This window comes from Pocillopora damicornis, chromosome 4, assembly GCF_964200805.1.
Source record: "Pocillopora damicornis chromosome 4, jaPocDami1.2, whole genome shotgun sequence".
Classification (NCBI taxonomy): Eukaryota; Metazoa; Cnidaria; class Anthozoa; order Scleractinia; family Pocilloporidae; genus Pocillopora; species Pocillopora damicornis.
Window position 1 is genome coordinate 9,547,499 of NC_142673.1, and position 12,300 is coordinate 9,559,798.

Below are 12,300 nucleotides of genomic sequence, written 5' to 3' on the forward strand. Positions count from 1 at the left end.
TCGTGTATCGTTCACCTTATATCGTCTATTGTCTATCGTCTGTGTTTCAGTAGATGCCTTGCATTCGTGTATCTCCTGTCACCTTGAGGATTCGTGCTTTTCTATTGGATCTATCCGGTCAAATTATCAGGGATGAACACCTTTAATGTTAGACCTAGGAATTTTAGGCCCATAAGCTTTTTCGAATATAACCTCGTATCCTTTTACGGCTTTCATATAACTGACTTTCCTCTTAGAGCAGCGTATGTAAGAACATTACCTTTCAAGACTTCCTTAGCTTTCATTTTAATCCTCCCGAATCCTCGCATGTGGTTCAGGTTTGGTAAATCACAACTTTTTCCATACCACCAAGCTCCTCTTTTACTTTTGGCGCATGCTCTGTCATCTACGTTGTCATTGTCGCGATCCCATGTGGAGAACTCAGAGTTGTTTGCGTATGAAAAGACGTCAACTACTTTACCAATACGTTCTCCAACTTGAAGGGTGTAGCCTGTAGAGGGACTGGAAACTTTGAAATAATCATACCCTAAATAGATAAGTTGGTTTTCCTTATCGAAATGATCCAGGAAGTCAACTCTAAGTTCTTGCCTTATCCTATACGTTATAGCATGTAAATAGCTATTTCCAAGCCAGTAACCAGTACCAGGGAAACCAAAGCCCTTTTCGTAAGAATTCCAGTCTCTATAAAAGTTAAACTTAAGGTCGTTACGCTCTTGAAGCAGGATCCATCCCCCATGAGACCCGTGCATATCACACCAAACCCGAAAGTAGCTTTGGTTTTTTGGCAGTGGGACGCTGTCAGGGTTGCGTAGATTGAAAAAGCCATTTGAGCGTCTTCCATGCATGAAAAGCCTTACGCAGCTTTTAGCTAGGAGAACAATATGGAAATAAGCCAGTTGCAAGAAAATTGAAATATGCCATTTTTGTGTCAGGCAAGACAAATCTAATGAGAGTACTACATGAAAGTGGCTGCTCTTAACTCAACTTTTACTGTGCGAGAATAAAAAACCATCAACATTTAAATATGCGTTGGCAAAACTAAAATTCTAAGGCCTTCAAAGGAAACAAACTACATTGGCTGACGTTACTTCTTAATATCTAATAAGGGGTGAAGAATTAAAGAGACTTGTTTTCCTTGGTAATTTCCAATCTGTTTCACTTGGTCGTTCAATGATAGTTTCATGATAATCCTTTAAAAAAAGGAAAGAATTTAAATCGTTCCTTAGACTAAGATCGTTTCCATGTGTAACCAATGGCTTGAGGGTGCCGTTTTTCGGAAATGCCGAGTATTTCCATTCAGATGGAGGTCCCCTTCGCAGCCACCAAATGCCAAATGTATCACGTTTAAGAACTTAGAAAGTATGAAAGAATGCGACGTTGTCTCAGAAGGTGCCTTTGATAATATCCCACTATATTTTAAACTCTTGAAATTTTTTTTAAAGTTAGCAATATTGTACTGACCGCATTTGAAATCATTGCTTTGAAGTGTATTAATTTCAACTCCTCTTAGATGAGGTGGATATGCACATGTGCCAGTCACCTCGGCTGTCCAAAGGGAAGGAGTTATTCCACAGTCACACTCAAGAGGGTTATTGTCCATTAAACTGTGGAGAAATAATAATTTCTAACATTTTTAAATAATGGTAGAGAATTGCTTTGTTATACTCACCCACCGACGCAGCACTACAGTTTCCTTAGAAACTTATATACTACTGAAAATTTTTGGTCAGGTCGACGCGAGATTTGACATGGTGCTGAAAAGTACAGCAGATACATACTTATTTAATGAAAACATTAGAAATAACGTAGTTTGAACACGAGTCAGTGATAGAACTAAAATCTTGAAAGTAGCCTGTGGTCCTTTGTGAAATTTCAAGAGATAAAAAAACTGAATTCTTTGGCCACTCCGATGTTGAACTTGCTCGGCCACTTGCTGCTAGAAATCATCGGAAGGACAAAACATAGTTAAAACTCTCGAAGACACTAGCCACCATTGAAAAGATTTCTCATCGCAAGTGAAATGATACTTTCGGAATGAGAGCGTTAGAGGTATTGTCAAAATGCTGTAAGAAAGGAAGCAAATAGCACCATTGCCAGCCAATTCAGGAGAACCGCAGTTTCAAGTTTGAATCTCGTCATTCAAACTACCAATCTCGTTGCCAAGCTCAATAAGAGATCTTGGAAATGAAGTTGTCAAAATGCTACCAACGATTTTTTCAACTTGTGATATCACAAATTTTAACTCCCCTTGAAAGACCGGCGTAATAGTTATCTATGATTAATGGATATTGGTCCAAGCGGACTTAAAGAAAAACGTCAGATGAATGGAGGACTCGAAAAGTATAGCATGAGGGGTCTTGCCTTGGGTGCCAAGATGTATAGCTATGTGGAGAATCAAAAGCAGTATGTTGATTTCAGTAGCGTTTTTTCTGAATATTAGACTGCTAATTGAAGTATATTTCAGGGGGCAATCTTTGGCCTTTTACTCTTTATTTCACAAAAGAGTGGCATCTGCCATCTTGACTTGTTAATGATAATTGTCGTGTAATATTTTGATATGTCCCAAGTTTCATTTTTCAAGATGCTCTGACCCTCGCTGTAACCCACCAGGGCTCTCTGAAAATAATTCCTGGTATTCTTTTTTTTTTTTTTTTTTTTTTCAGTTTAATTAAAACAAGTCGTCTCTAAAATAAGGAAAGCACAATGGTGGCAAGAGAGAAATTGACAGGCGTTTCGGATTAGGCATTTTGCAAGAAAAAGAGGGGAAAAAAAAAGCATTCTCGTGCGAAGTCAAATCGCTTGACTAAATTTCGACGGTTTACAGTGTAGCATTGTGTGTATTCCGGCATTACCTTTTACCTCTCTGTAAAGCATATAACTAAGAAACTTACACTTTGGTCAGCCGCCCGAGAACCCTTTCCACCTCAACGCTGCCTGGAGTGGTGATAAGATTATCTCGAAGATCCCTGAATTGAAAAAATAAGACTTTTATTCGTGTTTAACGGAAGGAACCGATAAAGAAACTAAAAACACCTTATGCGATCGTTCAGCACATGAAGAATATGCCAAATTAGCGTATTTGTATACGCTAATTTGGCATATTAAGGCAACAGAACGCACAAATATGAGATTGTGTTACACTGAAAAACAGAGCAAGAATATAAACGGAAAGCGGAGTAATAAAATGGGTGTACTAAACAGCCGTCGTACCCTTCAAAACCTAGCTATTGGCCGTTTTTCTTCATCTTTTTCTGCTCCCTTTCTCCCTACCGCATCCCGAATAGTCAGTGTTCAAGATTTCCTTGGCCTATAATTAAGGAATGGTTGGCATAAAAACTAGGGCAGTATGTACAGTCAAATATATATTTCACCAGGGTACGCTTTTTTTTTTTGTTCTTCGGTTTCTTTCTCCAGCAAACGGGAACCTTAGCTAGATCATATCCCTCGTAGCACGTACTGTGAATTTTGAATGGAGAGAATGTTGGCAAATATTTTTTTTAACAGATTATTTGTTTGACTTACAACACTCGCAGATTTTCCAAATTACTGAGAACTAATAGTGGCAACAGGCTGGATATTCCAGTGTTCCTCAGAATTCTATCGAGATCAACATAACAAAGATAGATAAGTAATGGTTGGGAATAGAAATCTGGGCGAAAATTCCTCAGGAAGGGGACGGGCAGCACTGCCTACTACCGTGGGTGTTCGAATTGAATGGACCTTACACTCTCTATTGTAAGCCTGAATTTATCTCAGAACACTATTCAGATCGATGATCGAATCGATCGAGAACGTGCAAAGAGAACTTTTATGTTTGGGCAATCGAGATCACCCCGATTGTGCTAGTGAATTAATTGTTTAAATTGTAGTTTTTGCGTAATATTTTCTTTATCGTCCAGAGTTCTATCATAACCTTTTATCGTGGTCGTTCCTGTCGTACAAGTTGTTGGTGAAAGTCTTGGTAGTGGTTCTTTAATACTAATCGTCTTTATCTTCGTTTTTAAACAACTGAGGCAATCTGGAAGATTATATAAATTACTATAAATTCAGGCTGAGAAATGGACGAAAGAAAAGCAGATCCCATTAATTAGCGATCAGGTTGCTGAGCAAGATAAAATAGATAAACGAATCAACTATATTAGCCTGCACCATTACTGGTAGACCTCAGTGGTATACGTTGGAAACAGGAAAAAAAAAAAGAAAGAAAGAAATAATAATAACAATGTTAGTGTGATTGATGAAAGAACTATTTGTGACTGATACAATACCATAGATAAGAAAGTAAAAAGCTATTTTGCTTTGTGGCACTATGCAATCGATATGACTGAAAAAAAAGGTCTTATAAAAATTTCTTTGTGACACTGAAATGTTCGCTATTTGAATCGATGCGTACGAATCTCTTGAATTATTTCTTAAAGTTACTTTCATTTGGCATGTTCTTAAGATTGTCGTGTAGGCAGTTTTGGAGACCCGTGTTTTTGCTGCATTTCGGCGCAACCAAAGCAATATCACTGAAGTCGAATATTACAACTAAGGGTCTTTTTTTACGTAAGTTCTATATTTTGTGAGATAATGTTGAAATTCCACGTTTACAATTCAATTCAAAATGCTGTAAAAAATCTCTAAAATGCAATAAAAAAATTGAATATAAGAATAATAAGGCGATGTGTGTTTTAAAGCATTTCTCTTAGTGTTGAATGTGAATTGTGACGTTGCACAAGGCTCCTTTAGACAAAGTTTTGTTTCCCTCAGAACTTGTACCGTAGAGTTTTATTGTAATCAATTATTTCATAGACGTCGAAAAACAGTTGTTTTTTAATAAGTGACCTTTGCTGCTTAACGTTGTTTTGGCGCTCGGGTGAAGTGTAAATGCACGGCAACGTGCAATGTATACAACGAGCTACACGACAGAGTCAGACGTTTCTTACATTCCGTGTTTGAATGTTGATTCGGTTTTCAGTTTTCAATTTTTGTCTTTCCGTGTTTATACCTAAGAGTCCGACAAATATCGCTAAATTATCCTTTTCCTTGTTTGTCCTTAATCTCCACAAGGGACTAAGTGGATAGAGCATATAAACGCTTTTAGCTTTTAAAAGTTGCCGCTGACTTAGAACTCTCTAGATCTGGACCCTCGGCCTATATTTGGACCGCCCCGTATAATTCAACTGCAGAGTACAATAAGATGATCACACTGAGAGTTAGATATGCAACATATTTTTGAGAAAATGTACAAAATCTTTCCTTAATTCATTTGTGGTTTTTACAATTGGATAACACATAAAAGCTGCAGACAAGCAGATAACGAAGTATGCATGACATTTCATAACGAACTTACAATTACTACGGTCAGCATTCTGTCCCCGTGATTTGCAAACGAGAACGAAACTTTAACCAAAGGTACTCACCGTCTTTATAGCTATCCAAGTGGAAAACTTTTCCAAAGCGTCGATGAAAATTTGTCTTGGATGCACTATTGGGATTTTGCAAGTATGCTGGAATAATACGTTATGACAATGTCGCTGGGAAATGTGGGAAGTACACAATAACAAGAATTATATTCAACTACAATTGGCTTTGATAGTTGAGTACCTTGTTGATAGCTGATAATTTTAGTATAATTCAAGTATTCTCGATCGATTGCGAACACAAACAACAAACAATGCTATTTCATGGTGACAAACCATTCCGACAATAATCATTAAGTACAAATGACAACATGCAAATAATCCGTATAACTATTTTGGCAAAAAGTTTGCCTTACCAAACAAAATAAATTTGCGATGGAGAGAAAACAAAAAACATAGGTTTTTGTAGAGAGTTATAAATCGGCGAAAGGGGGCTGTGATACCGTCATTCAAATGTATCTTAAATTGTTGCTATAGCCTGGACTCCCTCGCGAGTTTCATGTTGTGAGGGAAAGTTTTACTTGATTCTTTCCATTAACTATAGCTTAACTAGATACTAAATAAAGAATTGAAGAACAATAGAAAAGCCTGGCGAATGAAAAGGGAGCTGCTTTTAGTGTAAAAGCATTTGCATTAGCATTTAGGACGCAGAATGAGAAATTTATAGACAATTTTGAGAATGAGGAACTATAAACCTCTTACTTAATCGCTTTGGAAATTTATTGGTGCAACTGTGTTAAAAGACGAAATTGGCATCACGTAAGAATTTTCTGTATATGTGTTTTTTACTTATTTAAGAGATGAAAAATGAATGAAAATGATATATCAGCATAACCTATCGAGTTAAAAATATGTTATAAGCTAGTTGATCATTTATTATTTCTTTGGCGGTCTTACTTTGTAAGTAGCGAAAGTAATTCTAAATTTTTAATTTAGCACTTTCAAAACTTCTTTATTGAGGGTGACTAAAGGTGCAAAAAACTTGTACTTTTCATCCTCCCAACTGAATTTATAATCAGATAACTTATAGGAACAGCAGGTAGTTCTTTTGGGGGCGGTACCTTGAGTACGCCCTTTCTTCTTAGAATTCTCTGCTTATTTTGTTGTTATGTAATGATCTTCAAAGGCTTTTCTTTCTTAAGGTATCTTTCTTAATGTAATTCTTATTTAGTCAATGCGTTCTTTATAATTTTTATATTACTGATCTTGTTTTTGTTTTGCCTAATCTTAACCGCAATAGTACGAAATTTTTAGGTAGAAAGTCGTTTCGGAAACAGTCCACATCCCGAAGGTACATATTTAGTATGTGAGATATGTACCACGTAACTTAAGGTAATTTGCTGGTTAGGTAATAAATAACGACGATGGTCAGAGATTGACAGACTGAAAACTGCCACCTCTATAAGCTGGTGACCAACACTTCCCTTGAGAGTGTAGAGCTAGGTCTCGAGCTGGTAAGTTGTGTCAACTTTTAAGAGAGGAAATGAAGAAAATGATCAACTATACAAGGAGTGTTAGAAAAACATCCAACAACTGTGACAACGGCCTCTGCGACCTTGTGTCATACCCTAGATTCGTTTCCGGACACTTGTCTAGCCATAAGTACAAATTACCAAAACATTTGCGGGGACAATAACATGCCATGACAGCTAAATGAAATTGAATAACTTTCAAAGGTCTTAGCTACTTACAAGTGCTTTGTTGTTTGAGGAAGTTCGGATGCAATTCGTTTAATCTTATCTCCTGCGAAGGTGCATTTCGCAACCACACCAAGCTTTTCTAACTCACATGTACAGTTTCCTGCATATGAGCATATAGCGGCAGGTCTTGTGTCGTACTCGAAGCCATTGTCACCTCTCTTAGCAATGCTTATGGAAATAACAAAGCTCAAGAAGGCGAAGACGTGGTTTCTACACAAAATCATTTGCTTTTTCTTACTGTGTACTTTTCACCTTCGTTCGATGATTGAAAATGAAACATTTTCTAACGAGATTTCAGTGTAACCTCATACTTCATTATACATACAGCTAGAGGATGAACGAAAACAAAAGCGAAAACAATAGCTTACCTTTGGGACTAATGGGTTACATGGAAATATATTTTTTTGAGAGCTCCATGAAGGCCAAACCGAGCATCTCACTCTACCATTTTTTCTAGTTATTCATAACCTTGTTCTTTAATCATAACAATTCCTAAATATTGAAGCATTTGTGAATTTCAAATCGCTTTTAAACAAGCAAATGCTAACAAGGCCATCCAGGGTGATATTTCTGATACATCAATGTTTGAACAAACATGCAAATCAGGCAGTGGGTTCTCTAAAGATACGTCCGTCTTGCGTCGTGGGCCGTGCACCATCGGTCACGTGTCGTGGGTTATGGATTGTATTTGGCTACAGATTTTGAAAAGATGATTGTTATCGGAATAATACTAGAACGATATTTGCGATACGAAAATTAGCATATACTTGTATTCTGTGCGTTTTTGGATCCGTTCAATAGAAGATATCGTATCAGGATGGGCGTTAACTAGTATGGTATGTAGTCTCTTGGGTTTTTCTTATTAGTGAGTATTTAAGGAGTGTTTTGTCCTCAGTTTTTTCTCTCGCTGTGTTACCAGCACTAATTTTATTAGTTTATTTTTCCTGTTTTCGCTAATGTTTCTTTTCTTTTTTCAGTTTTGGGATTTTGGCCATTTAATGGCTATTTAATTAAATCTGTGTCCAATAATGAAATCGAGATTGCTCTTAAGCTTGGCAATTTTCCTAGAAGGAACTCTACACTGCATTCTAATTGTGTCAATAACGAAGCCCAACCCCTGTCTGACTTGCATAGGCTCCAACTTCGACTTTTCCCCGTTCAACTTTACGCCACACAATTTCAAGTCCTTTTGATGGACCCAACTAGCTGCGAAACCCTCTCCGGAAGCCCTGAGATACCGTCATCCAAATAAACATAACAACAATGGCTCATCGAACGCCAACGCTTAACCTAAGGCCCTAGCAACTTCGTAAAACAAAAACAAGCAGAGCTCAAACCGAATGGAAGAACCCTGAAAGTGAAAAACAAACCTTATCGCTAAACGACCAAGAAAACCCTAAGAACTTCTGAAGCCCGCTAAAAATATTCACGTGATCAGTGGTACTCTGACTCAGGGTCCCGGCTGAAAAACCAAAAGTTCTGCTCGAAAACTTTGGAAAGACAATGTAAATCCTCATACTTAAATGAATGCCTAAAACAGCACGGTTGACGAGCCGGAGGTCAATCACTAGCCTTAACTTTTTACCCTCAGCTATTGACAACGGATTCGTTCAGTAAGGCGGCTCTAAATGCTCCTCGATGCAATCAGCAACCAACAGTTTGATAGCAGCTTCCTAAAAAAAAAAAAACTGGGATGGAGTTCGGCTGAACGATTATTCCTAATAAAGCATGGGTCAGGAACTCTAATGAAAGGTAACCTATAACCCTCAGAAATCACATCAAGCACAAAAAGGGGCAGTAGGGCCATTCTGTTTCAGTAATTGAGTCTGCTACCTACAGTATCCGCTGAGGAGATCGGTTAGCTGGTTTTGAGCCTTCGACAGAACATCAACTAGTGAAGGACGTTGTTGAGGGCGCGCGGAGGAAGCTGGCGAGGCCTGTTCAACCCAAGCAGCCATTGTCCCACGATGTGATCACTGACATTACTTTGAGTTTGAACACTACTTCTGCTTCCTTAGCGGACATTTGTTTTTTGTTCATCCTTTTGGTTGGATATGCTGGTGTTTTTCGTATTAGTGAAATTTTGAGTATTAGGGTGGAAGATATTATACGATTTCATGAAAATTAATTTGATTAAGCGTAAAAATGATCAGTACTGAAACAGCCACATTTCAGTTTTAGTAAGGTCTCGCAAGCCTACGTGCCTAGTAGGGATTACTGAAAGATTGGGGACTCAGAATTTTTTCTTTGTCTCACGCTCGTGAAAAGCCGAAAAAACATCTTACTCTATTGCTTTCTTTGTTGCCCGATACCAACAACTGCTGTTATCTACTTGTCCGCAGGATTGTTAAATCTAAATTCTCCGAGAAATTCCATAAGTCTTTAAAAATTAGTTACTCAACTGCCTTTAGTAACATAAAATCTCATCTTGTTGAGGTCACTCGCTCTTTGTTTATCTAGCTAGGATCACCCAGGCCTTTAGTCTCTCATTTTTCATTTTCTGACCGAGCCCGGCTGGTCGGGAAGTGCTGTCCATAGGGCCGAGATTTTTCCTCGTTGCTTCTGCTGCGAACGAGTTAAGGTTTTTTCATCCTATGGATGATAGTCGGGGCTTCCCAAGTTTCTATTTCGTCTTGCGTATTTTCTTTTGTCTGCACTTATTCCGTGTTTTTTTTCCGGTAGGATGCTTGCCTCAATGTATTTTGCTGCGTTATTGCTTAGAACCAAGTTTTTCTTTTGCACGAGCTAGGATATCCAACGCGCAAGGGTTGTTTTCATGTGTTTCTGTTATAGCTGCGCTTACACTCTTTATCATGTTTATTTGTTTATTATTAATAAAAAGGGCTAGTTGCCCGCTTCACATTCATTATTCTCCTTGAAAATTATTTTGTGCTTTGTGGTCGTTTTATTGTGAGGTGAATTAGCACAGAATTGTCGTATATTTCTGACGTCATTCGCTCTCAGTTTACGAAAACTATACTTTCACAAATTAGCTTTTTACTGGGATACCTGTGGTAGCCCAGTCATAAAATGCCTTTGTTTTTTTGTCGTCTTTTTTTTTTTCCTCCGCCACAAAATGGAAAAATTGCGCAATAGTACCCAGAGGTCATTGGGCCCTCAACACCATGACAACTAACTGTGATCCAATGAGGTGTTCACATACTGATCACGCGTGTTATCCCTCGACACCATGACAACTAACTGTGATCCAATGAGGTGTTCACATGCTGATCACGCGTGTTATCTTTATGATGATTGACGTTGTCATGTACAGACAGGGCCGGGTCACATGACGAACACGAGATTTTGCTCATGAAACTCTTTGGTCAGTTGTTTTGCATTTCAACGTATTTGGATTGCGATCTCCTGGAGTATTATAGCGCAAACGCGCAAAATACTTACAGACGCATATACAAGTCGTATTAATCGCGGCTAATCCACTCTGAAAGATGTTATTGAGCGGTAATTTTGGAACGGATTGAGTCGCGAACGCTTGAAAGCCATGAAAGCCTTGAATGCCTTGTATGCTAAGTATGCCAATGTCTTAGTTGAAAAACGTTCACTTGTTGTAAAAAGCAAAATCTGAAATCTGAAACCAAACTGCATATACTCTATGCAATCTATTGAACAACGCTACTACCGTGAGACTGAAGAACATAACTATATGGGATGCAAACTGCTTGTGAAGAAAGAGGACATGTTGGATTCACTTGATGGCAAGGAACGTAGCTACGATAACAGTACGAATGGTATTAATTTCACGATCAGAAAGGTGAATCTTATGTTTGTTTTCATTGTAGTTGTATGGATATTCTTTCTTAATAAATACGTGATCCAAAACCCTGTGTTTTTTTGTGTATAAAGTTGTTATGTTAAATATTGTTTACGCAATTGTCTTGTCACAAGCGGCCCAAGCTCACGTCTCGAGAAAAAGCCAACGATTAATTCATGAACGCGTCACGCGTTGTGTGACTCGGTGTTAAGTTACGAGAGTAACTGCACGTTATAAGGAATAGTACAGGGAACGAAGTATGGTCGATTTACAACGATACATATTTCAAAATATATACATTTTTCTCGTAAAATCAATAAAACTGACTCATACCCTGTGTATCTGTTGTATTTTCTGGCGATTTCTGCCGTTTTAAGCTTGCTTTACCATCACTGTTGTTCACATCATCTACTTTTATTACGTTGATAAAATCTGTACAGACATCACACCAACCAACTCGCGCGCAAAGTTAGAAGACTATATTGAAGGCTTGAAATAATATTGCGATCGATTTTCATCAAGAAATGGGCCAGGAATATTCCACAATAGTGCAAATAATCGTGAAGGCGGATTGCAGAAAAGCGATTGCGTGACGCTCGGTAAGCTGTAAGATGACATGTTAGTATATACCAGACGTAAAAACTCTTCAGATTCTTAGTCTGCATTTTGTACCCACTCTGCAGTCTGCAGTCTATATTTTGTATCCGGCTGCAGTCTGCTGTCTGCATTTTGTACTAACAGGTATCCGTGGCACCAATACAGTTTATTTTTTGTTACATTTATTCGCAAAACACACATAATCTCCCACAAAATACCTGTGAGTGAGGTAATTCGACATTTTCGTTCTTTCCCACATTAATATTCTTCTCTCCTTTTGTAAGAATGTAGACATCACTCACAATGTTTCAAGTAATCCACCCACCCTATAAAAAAGGAACTCTTGCACGCATAGCATGCCTATGTTTTGAAATGGGTGTATGCCCTTGACTTGGCCAGATTTGAGCGCACTATTTCAGTATACTAGTCCGACACCCGTAGTATCACTACACTTGATTCCAAGGATCCAGTACCATCCAGGTATCCCAGTTACCCTGCTCACAGGGTCTAGTTTTTTACTGGGATACCTGTGGTAGCCCAGTCATAAAATGCCTTTGTTTTTTTGTCTTTTTACTGGGATACCTGTGGTAGCCCAGTCATAAAATGCCTTTGTTTTTTTGTCGTTTTTTTTTTTTTTCCTCCGCCACAAAATGGAAAAATTGCGCAATAGTACCCAGAGGTCATTGGGCCCTCAACACCATGACAACTAACTGTGATCCAATGAGGTGTTCACATACTGATCACGCGTGTTATCCCTCGACACCATGACAACTAACTGTGATCCAATGAGGTGTTCACATGCCGATCACGCGTGTTATCTTGATGA

The 12,300-nt window shown here is 38.2% G+C and overlaps 1 protein-coding gene across 1 annotated transcript in view; it reads right to left on the reverse strand.

Moving 5' to 3' along the window:
- The window catches only part of LOC113679247 (uncharacterized), a 31,651-nt gene extending 24,322 nt beyond the window's left edge, over positions 1–7,329 (reverse strand). The window contains exons 1-5 of the mRNA XM_089202650.1: positions 7,097–7,329; positions 3,523–3,597; positions 2,892–2,966; positions 1,462–1,604; positions 260–868 (exon numbers count right to left, since the gene is read on the reverse strand). Coding sequence (XP_089058776.1) covers positions 260–868; positions 1,462–1,604; positions 2,892–2,966; positions 3,523–3,597; positions 7,097–7,329 — 1,135 coding nt within the window. The remainder of the gene's footprint in view (positions 1–259; positions 869–1,461; positions 1,605–2,891; positions 2,967–3,522; positions 3,598–7,096) is intronic.
- Positions 7,330–12,300: the final 4,971 nt, after the last annotated feature.